Source organism: Oreochromis niloticus, linkage group LG2, assembly GCF_001858045.2.
Source record: "Oreochromis niloticus isolate F11D_XX linkage group LG2, O_niloticus_UMD_NMBU, whole genome shotgun sequence".
Taxonomy (NCBI): domain Eukaryota; kingdom Metazoa; phylum Chordata; class Actinopteri; order Cichliformes; family Cichlidae; genus Oreochromis; species Oreochromis niloticus.
Genome location: NC_031966.2, coordinates 25290476 through 25309536, shown reverse-complemented (window position 1 = coordinate 25309536; position 19061 = coordinate 25290476). Strand labels below are relative to the sequence as shown.

The 19061-nt window shown below is 41.9% G+C and overlaps 1 protein-coding gene across 1 annotated transcript in view; it reads left to right on the top strand.

Moving 5' to 3' along the window:
* ndst1a (N-deacetylase/N-sulfotransferase (heparan glucosaminyl) 1a) overlaps positions 1 to 16645 on the top strand; it is a 46041-nt gene extending 29396 nt beyond the window's left edge. The window contains 15 exon segments of the mRNA XM_005467773.4: positions 726 to 1353; positions 1356 to 1742; positions 4236 to 4718; positions 5475 to 5562; positions 5962 to 6116; positions 6943 to 7128; positions 8288 to 8416; positions 10392 to 10574; positions 10993 to 11089; positions 11329 to 11452; positions 12321 to 12495; positions 12617 to 12787; positions 13922 to 14031; positions 14572 to 14674; positions 14770 to 16645. Of these exon segments, the coding sequence (XP_005467830.2) occupies positions 1198 to 1353; positions 1356 to 1742; positions 4236 to 4718; positions 5475 to 5562; positions 5962 to 6116; positions 6943 to 7128; positions 8288 to 8416; positions 10392 to 10574; positions 10993 to 11089; positions 11329 to 11452; positions 12321 to 12495; positions 12617 to 12787; positions 13922 to 14031; positions 14572 to 14674; positions 14770 to 14889 (2667 nt within the window). The 5' untranslated portion in view covers positions 726 to 1197 and the 3' untranslated portion in view covers positions 14890 to 16645.
* Positions 16646 to 19061: the final 2416 nt, after the last annotated feature.

The window sequence follows — 19061 nt, the reverse complement described above, 5'->3', positions numbered from 1 at the left end:
TGTTTTTGTAAGTGACTCGCTCACACCATTCTCATGCTGGATGCTTTACTTTTCACACTTGGCTTGATGGAGGTTGCCTAAAGGGCTGGTATATTATCTTAGGTCTGCTGAGGGTATGGAAATGTATATAGAGTGTGATAAGGGATTTTCTCCAAGAGTAAAGGATCCTTTTGTTGCCAGGTCTGTCTGTCACTCCCATCCACTCCTCTGCTCTTGGATCGCTTCCCTTCCATCGGCTTGTTTTTCCTTTCTTCTCTCCGTTTTGGTTCCGATACTGTGCGGATTTGAGAGAAATAGAAGGCGAATGTCCCCATGGGTGATGGCTTCACTTGCACGCAGTCACACAATTCTGAGCTGAACTGGGAATTGGCTCACCCTGAAGCTTTGTCACTCAAATTCTGCCTATTGATTGTGTGGAGGCTGCGTGAGTGGGTGATTTGTGTGTGTGTGTGTGGGTCTGTGTGTGTTATGTTTGCACACACAGGGGTTAGGCGTGTGTGTGCGTGTGTGTAGGGGAAAACTGGCAGCTCTTACTTTGTGTAGGTGAATGCAAGGACTACTTTGGAGCGAACTTTTGGAGTGCTGGCACTGCCAGTATGCAACATCTCCCACACACGGCTAATCCCACTCAACAAAAGAACGTGATATGCTGTTTGTTCTATAGGAGCTGATGCTTGTGCTGTTAGATTTTAACGCTATTTCCTTCTGTCTTGCCGTTTTTCTAGGTCAGGAGATTTAATCCTGGGGGAATGCTGTTGAGATGACCTGCGTGGCCTTTGTTTCCTCAAGAGATTATTCTCCAATCAAAAGTGTGGAGCAAAATCGAGCCAGGACATGCTTGACAGTTTTACATGATGGACAGGTGATGGAGTCTTCCATCATCTTTCTCCACCAGTGACTCGGCCTGCCAGCTCTCCCCGCGAGGCATAAGTGTGTACCAGCAGTCCAAGGCCCCTTATTTGTTTGCCATGGTGACATAAGCAGTGCTGCAATATGAGGGAGAGCCAAAACCGCCTCATTTCTTTCTCCAGTAGCTCCTGCAGCTGCTATCTTAATGCTTCTTGTATTTAGCTCCATAACAAGGCTGACCTTGCTCTGAGAATCCCCTGCTCGCTGTCCTCTACCCACACCGAGAGAGAGACTGTCCCCCAAGGTGTGCTGCTGAGCCGGCGCGGCAGAGCGGTGTGGCGTGAGACGATGCTGGGATGTGTGACCCGCCTCCGTCGGCAGGTCCGTCTCCTCCCCCTGCAGACCTCGCTGATACTTCTCTTCCTCTTCTGTACCGTCAGCGTCTTCATCTCAGCCTACATCCTATATGGCGCCAAGCGGGAGCTGGAGCCGTCAGGAGGGGTGTGTCCGGAGCCGAGGGAGCATCCGCCGACACCGATGACCCAAGGGTCACTCCATCCCGACTGCTGCCTTTGCGGCCTGTCTCAGGGGGCCCCGGGGCAGATCCCGGAGGGGCAAGGACAGAACCTGTTGTCCTGGTGTTTGTGGAAAGTCAATATTCTCAACTGGGGCAGGAGATCGTGGCCATTTTGGAGTCTGGCCGGTTCAGGTACCGGACTGAAATCTCTCCTGGCAAAGGGGACATGCCCACACTGACGGACAAAGAAAAGGGGCGTTTTACACTTGTTATTTATGAGAACATTCTCAAGTATGTTAACTTGGACGCCTGGAACCGAGAGCTGCTGGACAAATACTGTGTGGAATATGGAGTAGGCATCATTGGCTTCTTCAAGGTTAGGACAACACCACACTCCTTCTGCCTCCCCCCTTTCTCTCCCCTCTCTCACTCACACCTTCTGCCCTGTCCATCTGGCTCCACCGTCTCTAAGGAGATGGGATTCGCAGAGTTGGAAAGACCTGCCTGGTTCAATATCATTCAGTCCCACGGCAGTGTCTTCTGTCTCTCTTATGTTCTCTGTATCAATGTTTTTCTTTATTCTGCAATCTGGCCTTCTTCTCTTTTCTTCCTCAGTGTCTTATTTCTCTGCTTTGTTTTAATCTAGATATGCATTCCCCAGCCTCCTTCTCCCTCTGTGTTTCTCTCATGCTCTCTCCTCTATATCAGTAAATCCCTAGATGTTTGTGTTTGCCCAAGGCCAGCTTTTTTTTTCTTCTAAGGTGTTATGGTTTTAATCACCATTTCTGAGCCATGTACAGAATATCTAGAGATGTAGAGAAATGGGTGGTGGTACAGAAATTTTAGGCAGGTCATGGTTTCCTGGTGCAATTTACCACAAGGAGAAAAGAGAAAGCAACCAATACACTGCATGATTGATGTCGTTGTCCTGTTTTGGCCTTTCCTTGATGAATGTCAGCGAGTTTGTTACATACACATTTCAGAAGTCCACTACAGACGCAGATGCATTGCTTCTAATTAGACTCCAGCTGTACAACAATGGACTTACATCTGCTCTGCATCTGTAATTAGCTTTGGCTACTTTTTTCATGTTGCCCTACAAAGTTTATTTGGATTATTTGTGATTAACAACTCTGTGTTGTTTACAGTTAAAACTCTACATGGTTCACATGATCGCGAACACGAGTAGCATGTCTCCACAGTTTTGCACACTGTAGAATTTTCCGTATAGCAAACATGATATGATATGATTTTGGTCATGTGTAGTCTGTGCAGAATAAAATAGTTCTTTTTTAAATGAAATAAAAATATTTCAACTGATATAGTGGCTGATATTAGCCATTTACCAATATATCAATATTGTTTTCTCATATTAATAAAGACTCATAAATAACTACATCTAACAACTGTTAGGGAAATCATAAAAATCCTGTTTATTACTTGCGGTCTCTTTCATAAAGCACACCTGATATATGGAAAAGGAAATTGCACCTGCATGTGTTCTTGTTTGTTTTCTGCATATTAGGTGCTGATAAGCTATATTACAAAGAAAAATAAATACAATTAGATAGGTAAGCATTGCAATAATTGTTATCTACACTACAGCCTCGGGGTAATTTAACTGCAAATGATGCGGGGAAAAAAAGCCAGAATGAACGAATGGTCAAAGAAAATCAGCTGATTTGTTTTTTATTAGATTTTTAAAACTACTAAATATGATCACAGATGTAACGTATAGTTTGCACACATGAATGGAAAAAACAGTGATGTCAAACCACACAGTCTGTGTTAGTGTCAACTTTTCTCGCTAACACCCACGCGCTGTTTTGTATTTCTAAGGAAGACTTAAGTTGTGCAACATGAAGTGACTGTAAGTAATCATATAGCAAACGAAGCGAATACACTTTTTGTCATGTGTAGTCTGCGGAGAATAAAATGCTCCTTTTCAATGAAATTAGAGCTTGACTGAAATGTTGGCCAAGTTTCTGCTCTGTCGGCATCGGACACGAACACAACAACAAACAGCTGATTGGAGCAGAGTCGGGCGGAGCGTAAACATGTAATCCACGACATAAACAAGATTATATTTAAATGGTTTCCTTATGGTCTCTTAATAGGGACTCATAAATGACTGCACATAGCAAACATTAGGGAAAGGAGTTTAGATTTTGTGCATCTAAATGAAAAAAAATCTGATTTTTAAATGACCAAATATTTGTATTTTTGTCAGTCTCAAAAATCTAATGTCAGACAGGCTCTAAATGCAGTCTACTTCACAGAGCAGGCCTAATTTGTAATTAGTATTTGTATGACTTTCTTCATATTACTTGCTGATAAGATGTGATGAAAGGAAAAATCAATTAAATGACATGGGTAATCACTTTATTTACATCCGCAGCCTCGAGGTAAATGAGTGTAACAAATGAACGCTTCTTTAGACATAATGACCATCATGTGGACACTGCACAGTGTACATTAGTGTTGATGTTTCTAACTAACACTCAAACATTGTGTTGAAATTCTAAGGAAGAGTTAAGTTGAAGTGCAAGATGAAGTAAGAGAGAATCGGGGAATGACAAGTTTGGGCGGGGAAATTTCATTGAGCCTTCGCTGAAGCCTCAGTCTCAGAGTCTTTGAGAACACAGCAGGAGGTTATTCATTTTGACTGCAATCTCAGGGCATAGCAGATTGAGCATAGCAGGTAGAAGCTGCCTCATGCCTTCACGTTTGAGCAGGCCTGACATTCCTTATTTCACACATGACTGGAGAAATTGGGGAATTATTTCCAATGCATTTCTGTCTTCATCACTCCGGTGTATGATGAATCTGTGTGATTTCTCTCTCGTCTCTGTCTCTCTATGTTGATCAGGCCAATGAAAACAGCCTGCTCAGTGCACAGCTGAAAGGCTTCCCCCTCTTTCTTCACTCTAACCTGGGTCTGAAGGACTGCGTGGTCAACCCCAAGTCCCCGCTTCTCTTTATCACTCGATCCGGGCAGCCGCTGCCAGGCCCTCTCCCCGGAGATGACTGGACCGTCTTTCAGTCCAACCACTCGACATACGAACCTGTGTTACTGGCCAAGACCCAATCAGCTGAGAGCGTCGCGTCGATGGGGCAGAATGCTGCTCTGTTGCCGTCAGTGGTGCAGGACCTGGGGCTTCACGACGGCATCCAGAGGGTCCTGTTCGGCAACAATCTGGCCTTCTGGCTGCACAAGCTGGTGTTTGTGGACGCTGTGGCCTTTTTGACGGGGAAGCGACTCTCGCTTTCCCTGGAGCGCTACATCCTCGTGGATATAGATGACATCTTTGTGGGCAGAGAGGGTACCCGCATGAAGGTGCCTGACGTAAAGGTGAGTTTGTGTTTCAAAGTGCTAAAAAAAGAAAAACAACTTCTCAGAATAGAAACTGAACCCGCTTATCTATTCATCAGCCGCTGTTTTTCAACAGCCCTTTGCTGGAAAATAAAAAAACTGCCTCACACATAGCATGTTCTACCCTCTGCCAGTCATACAGAAACCCCTTCTTCTCGCTCCTCTACTCCTTTTGAATGCATTCGTCCCAGTAGGCTGCTCAAAGCTGACAGGCCCCACTGCTCACACTGTCACAGAAGCTCCACAGCAATGAATATTTCAGGGGCCCAGAGACATACAAAGAATGTTGAAAAGCTCCTTGCTTGCGTCCCCTCAGAGCAGAACAGGCTCGCCTCACATGTGGAGGCAGAGTGTATGAGAAAAAGTTATGGAAGAGGCATCAAGGCCCTCCTCACTGGCAGCGCAGCAGCTAGCTTTTAGAGACGCATCACACCCTGACATGATGGAGAAATCTGAGCGAGAGAGAGGGGGTGTGCACTGGGAGCCTCATCCAGCACGGAGATCAAATGAAACAAACACCCGAATCAGAGGAGAGCAAAATATCAAACAGAATGGAGGAGAGGAGCGAGGCAACTGGGAGTGGATGCTGGATGTTTACCGAAAGAAACTTTCAGAATAAAATATGCATGTGGGCACAAGACCGACCGGGTGTTCGCGCTTTCTCATTAATGCGCTCGTGCACCGGTTTCAGCGCATCGTGCATTGACTCACCCTCCTCTCCTCCTACTGTTTCAGGCCCTGCTGGAGACACAGAGGGAGCTGCGCACCCATGTGCCCAACTTCACCTTCAATCTGGGCTTCTCAGGGAAATTCTTTCACGCTGGTGAGATGCAACCCGACAAGAACTTTTGCCAGTTAACTCACGCTGAGATAAACTGAAATAAATAAAACTTGAAGCTGGTGAAGTCGTGATTCATATTCTTTGATTTCGATTCTCCTCTCCGTCCTCTCTGTCATGCCCTGACTTTGTCCATTTCCTGCTTCTCATTTCTCAAATGCTTCCTTCTATATTTGAACTCTGTCTCTCCCTTTGCCTCGCTGACTTTCATTTCCTCTCCCTGTCGTCACTGGCTCCATTTTACCTTTGCCTCTTCTTTGTCATCTCCCATTTTTATATCTTCAATTTCCTCATAACCCACCGCCCCCCATTTTTCCGCTAACCCCGTTCATTTCCCTCCATCACCCCCTCTTCCTTTCCCATGCGATTGTCTCTTATGTCCAGGATCTGATGAGGAGGACCTGGGAGATGACCTGCTGCTTTCCTATGTGAAGGATTTCTGGTGGTTTCCTCACATGTGGAGCCACATGCAGCCCCATCTATTTCATAACCAGTCCGTGCTGGCCGAGCAGATGTTGCTCAACAAGAAATTTGCCATGGTGAGTCAGCTTGGGGGCAAAGGTCACATCGCTGTTTTGAGTAAACACGGTGATCGGCCTTATCTTTTGCATATCCTGCTGTTTTGATTTGAATATGCAGTCTCGGATGAGCTGGTCACGTTTTCACAAGTTTAGAAAAAAAACAATCAAGATTGAAGCTCACTTCAGTTAGCGGCACACGTGCCTCGAGCAGCTGTTTTGTCTGCAATACAAAAGGGCATCTGGTGCATCTGTGCCTGTAGCTAAAAAAAAGTTTTGCGTTGTTTTGATTAAGAATGCAAAAATAGTGCAATTTTAATCAGATGTGAAGATTCGGACCTGCATATCTTCTGTGCAAGAAGACGCTGTGGAAGTAGGCTTGCTGAGGCGTTGTTCGGCTCTTATCTGATATCTCGCTGTGGCTGCTCTTTCCCTTCTCACCTCTCGCTCACTCAGTCCTCAAACAGAGACTCATAAAAATGAACTTGTTCACAAAGAATGATTTCCATCTACACTAACTGTGTTAGCACGCGCGATGCATCTTCTATGACCCCTTTAACAGTTAAAAAACAAGTCTAAGATTTAACTGCACAGCAGCAATGGGAAATTATAGGTTTGGTAGAGCTCTTAAATGGTGTAATATGAGCAACAGAACAGCGAGGCCGTTATTAGTTGCATAAATTTGCACACGCTGCATTGTTTTCCTGTGAATTCCTTCTGCTTATGCAGTCAGTGTGAATACAGCAAAGAAAACGCAGACTCCCTTTTTGAATTCAGACGATTCTTAATATCCCCAGAGCTTGACGGGTGTCGTTAAACCTCGCCTCGTTTTCTTTTTCATCCCCAGGAGCATGGGATCCCCACTAACATGGGCTACGCGGTGGCTCCTCACCACTCGGGCGTTTACCCTGTGCACATACAGCTGTACGACGCCTGGAAGAAGGTGTGGGGCATCAAGGTGACCAGCACAGAAGAATACCCGCATCTAAAGCCTGCTCGCTTCCGGCGAGGTTTCATCCATAGCGGCATCAGTGTAAGGCAACTTTTCATACACCCAGGCATTCGAAAAAGCCTCGTTATCTTCTTACTTCTGGCTTGTTAGCTTTCTCTCCACTTGGCTCCTCAACATCCATTACCTTCTGAGCCAATAATCCCTTTCAGGGGTCTCTTCTACCATTTACATATTTTATCACCCCCTACTCCTTCAGTTCTGTTATATTCATGTCTTATGACCAGCTCTATCTTTTCAACCTGTTCTCTTGCCCCTCATCCTCCGCTCCTCAGCATGCCCGCTTTTCTTAGATGATAATTGTGATGACAGTGTTATTATTTTCCATCTTTGGAATCAGGAGTCCTGTAAAAGGCCAGTCCTGTTTGGTTGTATTTCCTATCGAGTGCCAAATGATAATGTAGTCAAGTGAACCAGTCTTGCATGAGACACCTGTCTGGGTTGCGCTGCCTAGGAGGCCTCAGCAGCATAATGGAGACTGACATCCTTGGCAACAGCATAGCGAGTGTCTGCATACAGCAATCATTGAAATGTCAGCACTCCCTCCTCCAAAGAAAAAACAGAAAGAAAAATACGCTTGACTTTATTCAGCTTCACATCCGAGTTGGTGCTGAAGAGAGCAAAATTAAAGATGAATAGAATACATTCAGGAGGTTCAAAAGGTGGGTGGGTGAAAGGGGGGGGGGGGGGGGGGGTCTTATCCATTTCTTTCCCAGGTTGACCTTCACTGCTGATAAGAAGCAGTGCAGCCTCAGTCCAGTTGCTTTGTAGTGCTGGCATTCAGTCAGCCCGTGTGGTCCCACAGTTCTGTTCCTGTCCGTGAGATAGAGCAGTCTGAATGGACAGTCTCCACTGCTTACTGATGATTGATATTCAGTTCCCCAGACACTCCAAACTGTAAACGCATTTCCATGAATTTCCATATAGACTCGGAGTGAATAAGAGGTTTGCTTTGGCTAGATGAGCTGCATAATATGAATGTTATTGGAAGCAAACAATGTGTGGGGTAACTGCTTGGAGTACTGACAGCTTCGCTCTGCTCTCAGCGGAGGGCTGATGGTGTGTATTTATTTGTGACAATGCACTTCTCATGATCCTTTTTTTAACGTGTGTGTGTAACTTTATTCCCTTTTTGTTTCCTCGCTCTTGGTTTGGTGACTTTGTGTTTTTGTTCGTGTCGCAGGTGCTGCCCAGACAGACCTGTGGTCTTTTCACGCACACTATCTTCTACAAAGACTACCCGGGCAGTCCGAATGAGCTGGACAAGCTCATCAATGGTGGAGAGCTCTTCCTCACTGTTCTTCTGAACCCCGTGAGTCAATTACACATCCGCACAACACCTCGATAGTCTTGCGCGCTTGGAAAAACCGTTTTACTGATGGTGTAAATTGAAATTTAAACGAGGGACAGGACAATGACTAGTCGGTGAGTCACACAGGGATGTCTGCATCAAGCTCTTTTTTTGTACTCTGCTGTGAAAGCTTCTGTTGCTGGAGCCAAAGCAGTGTTGAGAATTCGTTGTGTTTGTCAGCATGTTTTGTTTGAGATGATATAAATGGGTTAGTCTGGTCTGCAGATAATTGGATTTTTTGCAAGGCTTTACTTTTTAAGTGAGACTTGTTTGTATCACATAATTATAAAGTGTTGTTTCAACAGTTTTTTTCTTTTTTTAAACTGCCACTTCCTCTTTTCCTCTAAACCTTTTCCCTCATACTGCTTATAATTAACCGTGATTCAGGAAAAGTTCATCTGAATGTTTTAGTGGCTTATTGAGAACTGGGGCAGCATACTCTAATATTTAAAGTCTATTATACTGTATAGTGACAGTAATGAATGTCAGAATCATTCATCTGTGATTAATCTGTTTATTTTTATTATTTTTTTTAAATAATGTAGTGCAAAAGTCTCGAGCCACCCCTTCATTTCTTTATATTTTGCTAGGAAAATGCAGTAAACCATAAATGGAAAACAGTATCCGGGGCAAAACCACAGTTTGTACAATTTGAAAACATACGGAGGTCAAATTTTAGACTGACCACATCAGGCAAAACATTCTTAGGCAAGCTCTGTTGTCATCTTTTTTATGTAGTTTTCAGGAAAAACTCCCCAGGCTTCTTGAAGGACAAGCTCATTTTTGGGTGTTGGCTGCGTTTTTGCTATGTCCTCTGTTAAGATGTTCCCACACTGTTTCAATAATATTGAGGTCTGGACCAATCCATGACTGATAGGGCTGCATTTTGTGTTTTGTTTTTTCTGTCCAGGTTTGCTTTTACTGCATTGGTAGTTGGTTTGCATTTATTGTCATGCTGAAAAGTGAAGCTGTTGCCAAATAGATGCTTTCTGGATGCTGTAACATGGTGGATCCAATTCTGTCGATACATTTCTGTGTTCATAATTCACTTTTGACAAGAGCCCAGCCCCTCGAACCATGACAGAGCCTCCATTGTGTTGGGCTCCTGACCCCCTCTATATGTCTCAAGAGTGATTTGAACTAAAAAAAATTCATGTTTCAGTTCATCACCCTATAAGACCTATTGTCACTGTTTTTCACTTCAGTTCTTGGGTAATTTTGGTTACCATTTTTGCTCACCACTTCTTCTTTTGTCTTTCAGTTATCTAGTTTCCTTAGACTGTTTTGTTATGTTTTGGTTTGGGTTTTTTAAAGAGCACACTGTACACTGTGCTGAGGTATGCCGATAGCTCTTTGGAAATCACATTTGTGGTGGAAAAATACTATTTTACAACAAAGTGCCTGAAGATGTACTTCAAAATTGCTAAGTTGCCTTAAGTTATGTGTAGGCTCAACTGGTTCATCACTTGAGTTCAGGACCTTTTTATGCTTGAATGATTCATAGGTCAGTGTTCAGTGTCATTCCTCTGAAAACATTCCTCTGATAATGATAAGAAAAACTGAAAGACCTTCATAAAACCTTACAATGAAGTCTGGCTACTTGGAAGGAAAATATATTTTTAAATGACAGGTGGCTCAAGACTTTTGCACAGTACTGTAGTACTGTTTCATAATAATGTCCCAGAGTTAGGATTTGCTTTTGTTTGACATAGGCAGACATTTTTCACTTGAAAAGCTGGACTCACTGAATGTTTGTCATTTTCTGTTCATGAACTAATCAATTAATCAACTAATTGTTTTATTTCCTGTCAAATTCACATAATCACAGACAGTTACATAATGTACACAGTTTACCACGTTTCCAATTCAGACTGCATTTTGTTTGTCTTCTTCCCCTTTCATAACTCTCTCTCCACGTTTCCCTCTCCGTTCACAGATCAGCATCTTCATGACCCACTTGTCCAACTATGGGAACGACCGCCTCGGCCTGTACACCTTTAAAAGCCTGGTCATGTTCGTCAAAACATGGACCAACCTGAAAATCCAGACCCTGCCGCCTGTCCAGCTGGCTCAGAAGTACTTCAGCCTGTTCCCATCTGAGAGAGATCCCCTCTGGCAGGTGAAAAGAACATACTGAGTGTAATATTCCTTATTTTTTATATTTTACTGAAACTCGGGAAGGAGGGACGATTCCAGAACCTGCTCCAAGTCTGCACACGTATTCTTAGAGCTATGAAAATGAGAAAAACAGCATATGTTCTCACTGGCAGCTATTGCATAGCTTAATGAGCAGGCTAGATACAATTACAGCCCATTACGGGGGTATCATCCTTGCTGTAATCAGTATACACCATATATCACCAGCGCACAGGCCTATCGCAGTTGTTAAGATTTGCAATTCTGCAACGTGTAGTGAGATTTTCCATAAATCAAGCAAAGCCTGTGCGCAATACCTTAATGATGGCCACTTCACCATTTGGTTGCTCTCATATCTGTTAAAAATTTGTAACACTGGATCTGTTTTCTGTTGGCTACAGGATCCTTGTGAGGACAAAAGGCACAAGGACATCTGGTCCAAAGAGAAAACATGTGACCGCTTCCCCAAACTGCTTGTCATTGGTCCTCAGAAGACAGGTGAGAAGCAGTACTTCAACACCCTCTACAGGACATAGCTAGAAGTGATCAAATGTGACAATTGCCATTCAGTTCAAAGCAGAAGTTATCTTATGAGAGGTTGACACCGTGGTTGACTGTAGATGTCTTTTACATTACACTTAAATCTGCTTTCTAATTATAGTGTTAGAGACTTCCTCTTTCTTCCTCCAACCATCTCGATCATGTCAGTGATACTTGCTGTGCTGTTCTTCACTCAGGGACAACAGCACTCTACCTGTTTCTTGGCATGCACCCTGATCTGACCAGTAACTACCCCAGCAAGGAGACTTTTGAGGAGATCCAGTTCTTCAATGGGCATAACTACCACAGAGGCATTGACTGGTACGTATTTTTACACTCGCCTCTTTTTTGTGCAGTGGTAAGTAACACTTCACGAGTCAGAAATATCCCCATCATATAATTAATGTTCACATTTTTTCACCCCACCCCCCCCTTGTCTGGTGTGATGCTGCAGCAACGAAGCAACTGACAGCAACTGTTCACAGTGCTCTTAATTTAACATCCCTTTTCGGCGTGTTGGCATATAGGCCGGACTGTGAGTGGAAAAAGGCAGTTTTCACTTGTAATTATAGTCACAGTTGCTTCACAACTTTGCTGCATCTGCATCTGGAGTTATGTTTTCCCATATGTTTAGGTAGGAGTGCAGGTTAGATCATCTGCAGTTGAATCAAAAGAAAAAAACACAAAGCGGCAACCGTAGTCAACAATTTATTTTCACTTTGTTAGTGTAAAAAAAATAAATAAATAAAGCAAACGATGCCAGGACCTCACAACAAAAAATCCGCTCATTTGTGACATTGCCGAGAGCAAGACCAGCAACGCAATTAACACCCATTCATCTAAAAAAAAGTCACTGTTTTGAGTTTCCTGCAGGTTTAATTGACTTCGAGCGGCATTAAAGTGAAGCTTCACGCGTCACTGCAGACAATCTGAAAACAATCCAACACAAAATTTACTTGGCAGGCTGGAAATTTCTATGAGTGGGCAGCCCAAATATTAACATTGTATAACACTATAGAGTGTTAGATGGTTTTTTTGTACTCGGGGTGCCAAGCTGTTGTGCATGGTCAATCACCCACACACTGAACAGAGAAATTATCCTTATCTGCAGGTTGCAAATTGGACCAGATCAACTCTGGCTGCTTATAATGTTTTTTTCTGTGTTTTTGTGTGTTTTTTTGGGCATTAGGTATATGGAATACTTCCCTCTGCCCTCCAATACTAGCTCAGACTACTACTTTGAGAAGAGTGCTAACTACTTTGACTCTGAGGTGGCAGCTCAGAGGGCTGCGGCTCTCCTGCCCAAAGCCAAGATCATCACCATCCTCATCAACCCAGCAGACAGAGCTTACTCGTGGTACCAGGTTGGTGACCTGCTACTCCACTAATGTCCAAACTTTTGAATAAAAGCTGTTGTATTATAGTTAGAGAATTATTTCATCCCAAGTAAAAGACTCTCTCTTCACCTTTTGTGTCCGTACGCAGCACCAAAGAGCCCACGATGACCCAGTGGCATTGAAATATTCCTTCCACGACGTCATCACCGCAGGGCGTGATGCTCCTGTTAAACTACGGGTCCTCCAGAATCGCTGTCTGGTGCCAGGCTGGTATGCCATCCATCTGGAGCGCTGGCTTAATTTCTACCACTCCAGCCAGGTACCGAGGGGAGGGGTTCATGCTTTGTTTAGTGGGGGGGAAATGTGCAGTTGCACCCAAAGTCATTATAACAAACTAAAACAATACTAGATGTGGAAAAGAAACTTTACCACTTCTATGAAAAAATAAAGAAAAAAAGTGAAAAGATTTTGTAAACTTGGAACACTAACGAAAATAAAATAAGAATACAGAAGAATTGAATATTTGTGTACTTTTATTATTTATTAATTTGGCAAAAATTTAAACCAAAACAAGCAAACACACTTAAACTAAACTGAAATAAAATCAAAGAATAAAAATGCAAAACTAATTACAAAGTATACAACTAATTTAATGGTTTAATTTAAATGAATTTAACACCCAGGGTGTTTAAATGTAGGTATGGGGAATCACTTATGGTAAGGGCAGCTTATTCTCTCTTTGGTATTCCTCATAGTCGGTGTTTTAAATCCAGGTGACCTTGAGGAAAGAGAGCTGCTCTTTGGGGACGCTCAACAGCAAAGTGAACACTTGTTGCTCAAAATCTGTAAACTGCACAATGAGTCAGGATTAAGTATGAGCATCATTGCTGTCTGAAGACATCATTGTATTCAGACTTGCAGTTCTGAGATATGAGCATAATAAATAATACTTTTAAAGCTTAACTAATGTATTGGCCAATATATATCAGTCCTATTGACATTTATAATGGTCGAGAAATTAGAATTAAAAAAATAAAGAAGTGGCTGGAGGTACTCATAGTTTGCTCACTAGAGGGAACTCCACAACTTCCCTGTCAACATGTTTCGACACGCCACAAATGCCAAACAACCAGCTGGTCTAAGCAGAGTCGGGCAGAGCGTAAACCACAATTTCATTCGATGTTTAAATAAGATAGGTTTTTTATTACATTACCATATTATCCTGGTAAAGACTCATAATTAACTACACATATCAAACTTTAGGGAAATCTGTTTATGTGTCATATGAAAGAAAAAAATATCGGCCAATAAATCTGATTGTTAAATGACTAAATCTGGGCACTGGTACCGGTCTCAAAAACCCCTTTATCAGCTCTGCTCATTATTAATTTGAGTGTCTTACAGCTGTCTGCATACCCAACTATCCTCTTCCTGTTCACATACTGTTTCCCAGGTGTTAGTTTTGGATGGACAGATGCTGAAAACCGAGCCTGCTTCAGTCATGGACAAAATCCAGAAGTTTCTTGGCCTCACTAACATTATCAACTACCACAAGATCTTAGCGTAAGTATCTTCAGCCCAGCATGTTGCTTTCAGCTGCCAAGTTTACAAATGAACTTGCACCTGCATTAATAGCTTTCCTGCCTTCAAATGTAAATACAAAAATGTAAAGTCATTAGCTTATTAAAAAACCTTAGCTATCGACAGCTCCCGCTAGTAAAGAATTAAGACATTTAAAAAATCATTACATCAAAAAAAAAAAAATCTAAATCACTTGGCTTTTAAAAATGCATTTGTCTCATGGTTAATTTGAACATTTGTCAGCTCAAAAAAGATTTCTCCCACCCTCCTAAAATACATGCTGGAAGTTCTAAGTGTGAACATCACACTTCTTTAAGTTGCTTATTGGAATGGGATTATTTGTGGAGCTGTCAAACATGCTCATATGTCCACGTGCTAGAAAACAGCACATGGACATATGAGCAAAGAAAATATGACGCAAACACAGTAACTGGGGGAAATTTTAGATTTTCAATATTAGAATCGAAATTCTAAATGGACGTTTCTTAGTTCTCAGTGTATTTTTGTGTTTTTTACATCCAGGTTCGACCCTAAAAAAGGTTTTTGGTGTCAGCTGCTGGAGGGGGGGAAGACAAAGTGTTTAGGAAAGAGTAAAGGACGCAGGTACCCTGACATGGACCCTGAGGTAGGAAGAATTGTCACATTATAGTATGATCTTTTTTTTTAATTTGCTATATTTTAGTTTAATATTTACTCTCTTTTTTTTTTTGCATTCTTCAGTCCCAGGCGTTCCTCAGGGAGTACTATAGGGATCATAACATTGAGCTGTCTAAGCTACTCTACAGGATGGGACAGCCTCTGCCAAGCTGGCTCCGAGAAGAGCTGGTCCACACCAGGTAGCAGCACCACAGGGGAAAACCACACCTCCTCATACTGAACCACTAATCTTCCCCGCTGGGGCTCACTGGCCTCATGGCCTGAAATGTTGAAGATCCCAATTTGTTTTGACTGAGATTTGAGGATGAGACATCCGCATACAACTCAAGACTCAACTGTGATCTTCCCAATTAGGGCAACAGTGGGCAAACCAGGAACATGGAAGCCTTAACGGTGTGCACTGAAGAAGAGACCGGGGAAGACTCAAGAGGACGCACACGAGGGACTGTCGGTGTTTGATAATCACATGCCTGTTCTCCTCAATCAAACTGTCTTATCATCACATGAACTTCTTCCTGGAAATCAGAGGAAGGGAATAAAGTCTGAAATTTCAGTTGTGAGACACAGATGATGGAGAGCATCACCTGTGTCCCCGCCAATGAATTTTCATGTAAGGAGCACATTAAAGCAGGCTTAATGGATGATAGCCCGGTCGCCTGAGAGACATTGGTTCCAAATGCCTTTGATGCACGTGTTTGTATGAAGGGAGACGTCTGGAGTCTTGACTTAGGCTGCATGTTGTAGCCTTATTTGATAGGCCTTGGTAGAATCTAGTTATCACGTTACAAGTGCCAGGACAAGAATCTTCCTTAAACTATTACCACATGGACTTTTCATGGCTCTTTTTTTAAGTGTTTTTTTTTCCTTTACTTTACTTTAATGCTGATGGCAATGAGTTGTTGTAGAATGTACCAAAACTAAACACTTTAGCGCCATTGGTTTCTTATAGGCCGGATGTACAGTACAGTTACGTACACTGTTTTCAGCTCAGCATGCTCTGTAGCCAGTTTTACAACCATTTGATTGGCTACAGCAGGAACACAGGACGGGTGATGAAAGCACATTGTTTGAAGATAAAAGGTTACTGGAAAGCACACTCATGAAATTGTTCCTACTACAATCTGTGAAGAAGAAGATCATAAGCTAGCTACTGTATGTTAACTCCGCACTCTGGTCCCACAAGATTCAGAAGATTGTGCATCTCAAAATCTGGTGTCAGCATTGTTGTTTTGTTTTTTTTGTTTGTTTTTTTTGTTTAGTTTTTTTTTCATCACAGCTGTTTATGTTTTCTTATGTTCTGTTTCATGTCACTCAATAGAAGAGGTTTCGTTTGGGAGGTTAAAAGCTGATTCTGCTTATTTAAAAACAGAACAAACACGTAAAGTCACCAGGCAAACCAACAGTTCGCCCAGAGAGACCGCGCAGACATTTCGGTTGTCGGTCAAGGTGTTACCACTGCAACTAGATGTCAAACGTAGGTAACAAAAAGCTGCTCTTCTTGCAATAGTTTTGTACGATGTTCTGATGTTATAACAATGCACATGACGGTGACTTTGTAATGTACATAATGCGAAAACCCTCTGTAGACCTAAATTATTGAATGTGTTTGGGTTTACACTCTCCATCAGCCCATTGTGTGAAATGTCAGTGCTCTACTGAGGGGGAGTGTGGAAATTTTTATTTTATTATTTTTTCTCCTCACTGTGCAGAGGTGTGTCGCTGAGATTCTTTCCACTCATGTCCTCTCACTGCCAACTGTTGTACAAAGGTACTGAGTCTCTCCATATAAAGTATTAAATGATAACACATAACAGCAACGATGGTACTAATCTCCTGGACTGTATGATAAAGATTTGTAATTGTTGTCAATAATTTTTACAGTGTAACTAATATTGTCGGTGCTTTTTAATTTGCAAATAAAACACCACTGTATTTTTCAGTAGTTGGAGCTTTTTTCCTCTCCTTTCTCTGCTGTTTGGCTTCCAGCTGTTTTTGTTTGTTTGTTTTACATAAACAGCTCTTTCATTTAATAAAGTCATGCAAAACCTTACCTCATGCTATGATTATATAAGAATATGGAAACAAGGTTAGACAATAGCGGATCCAGAAAACTCTACATTTGGGTGGGGGCAGGGGGCACATACCTCTTCAGTGAAGTATGTGAAAATCCCTTATATGAATATGTCAAAAAAATATCCACAAAACAAACAAAAAATTATTAATTGCATGATGTCTTCTAAGAAAACAAAGACAATTTTTAGGTAGGTAGATTGAGAAAATTAGTTGGGGACAGAAAATTGGGGTGGGGGTACATGGAGCTACAGCAGTGGGTCAGTTGCCCCCCTTTGCCTCCCTGTAAATCCGCCCCTGAGATTAGAAGATGAGCCTAGTGTCAAAATGCTCACAGAGTCTTGTGATAAGGGAAGTTTCTTCCAGGGTTGGATGCAGTCCTGTGAAGTCCGTCCATAGGAATTAAAAGTGTAAGTAGCTTTGTGTTGCTGCTAGCTAAAAGCTAATTGCTTGAAAAAAGTCTGGTCATCTCTAGAACAGCAGTTTTGGTGGTTTGATGGCTTTTATAGCATTCATTTGTGTCTTGTAACACAATACTACAAATTTCCCAGGTGTGAAAGTCCCGTCAAAGACACCCTAAAGGTCAATCAGTGCAATGCTCAGAAACTGCACACAACAAAAGGCCAACAGCTACATGTCAGACTCCTCAGGCCTCTGTTAGCAAGTTAAATGTTAATGGCTTGTTAAAATGTTTATGACAGTATAATTAGAAAAAGACTGAACAAGTATGTCTTGTTTAAGGTTTTACCAGAAGAAAGCCTCTTCTCTCTAAAATCAACATGTCACCACAGCTTAAGTTTGAAAAGTTACATCTGAGCGAACCACATAATTTCTTGAACAGTCTTGTCTGTCTAAAGGACAAAGTAGAGCTGTTTCACCACAATGCACAGAGTCACATTTGGTGAAAAGCAAACGCAGCATATCAGCACAAATGCCTCATAGCAGCTGTCAAGCACAGTTGGCATGAGGATTTGGGCTTGGTTTGGAGCCACAGGACCTGGTCACCTACAGTCACTGAGTCAACCATAAACTCCTCTGTATACTGAAGTATTCTAGTCAAATGAGAGGCCATCTGTCCGGCAGATAAAGCTCGGACAAAACTAGGTCATGCAACATCGCAGTGATCCCAAGCACAGCAGCAAATCTACAACAGAATGGCAAAAAAGAAATGTCCCAATCAAAGTTCAGATCTCAATCTGATTGAATTGCTGGGTGGGACCCCAAGAGAGCTGTGCATAAACTAACGCCTGCAAACATCGACGGACGGTTAGTGCTACCAAAGGTGGCTCTACATGTTAGCGAATATGGCCTGTACTCTGTACTTTCTTTTTTGCATTACTATAAAAGGACACCTTTCAGATGCTGGCTTGTTTTAAGTAGCCACCCACTTCCACTCCACTTCCACTCCACTAACTCTTTCTTAACCAAAATGTACTTTTGAAAGTTTTTTCCAGTGAATTATAAAGACATGAGCATTAAATTGTGACACAAAGTGGATGTAAAATTGACTTGGTTTCAGTATTTAACAGAGTGTAAAAATCATTATGGGTATAAGAAGCCTAAAAAATTTTGGTTATAATTATGACCCAACCTTATAAGCTCCGAGGTCCTGTGACTGTAAAAATGTCAAAGTTTAATGGTAAATTTTGCAGTCCTAAATAAGTCCTTGGATATATTACAGTTAGACAGCGCAGGTGGGAGCTTATATGAACTATTATTTTAGTGGTAACTGTAAATTGAAAGCATTCAACGTGATGATGACTATTATGCAGAGATTTCGAGAAGCTTCCCAGTCTCCTGGTTTGGATTGAAAAACAAACTGCATTTCTCTTTTTGTTTCACTTTATGGAGACGTGAAGCAGACAAACCAAATCCCTTGATAGCACATTCAGCATAAACTTTTACTAAGTAAAAACGTTTACTTACTTACATAAGTCTTTTACTCTTAAGTCCACCAGATTTACAAGTAATACATATTTCTTCTTTTTGTTTCCTCATTGGGGAAAACACCTTAAAGTGTGCAAAGAAGTCTCATCTTTTTCCTAAAAGAGGCCAACATAAAAAAACGGACAAATGTACTCACCACATTTCCCTTAACATTGTATTAATTGTAACATTTAAAACTTTGTTTTAAAAGAACACTGCATATTATTATGATTTGATTCATTGTTTCTTTACTCTTTAAGCTATAATAGTAATATTAGCCTTTATTTTTAATTATGGCAATATTATTATATTATTTTCAATTACCTAACATGTATTTTATTTACTAATATATCTACCTA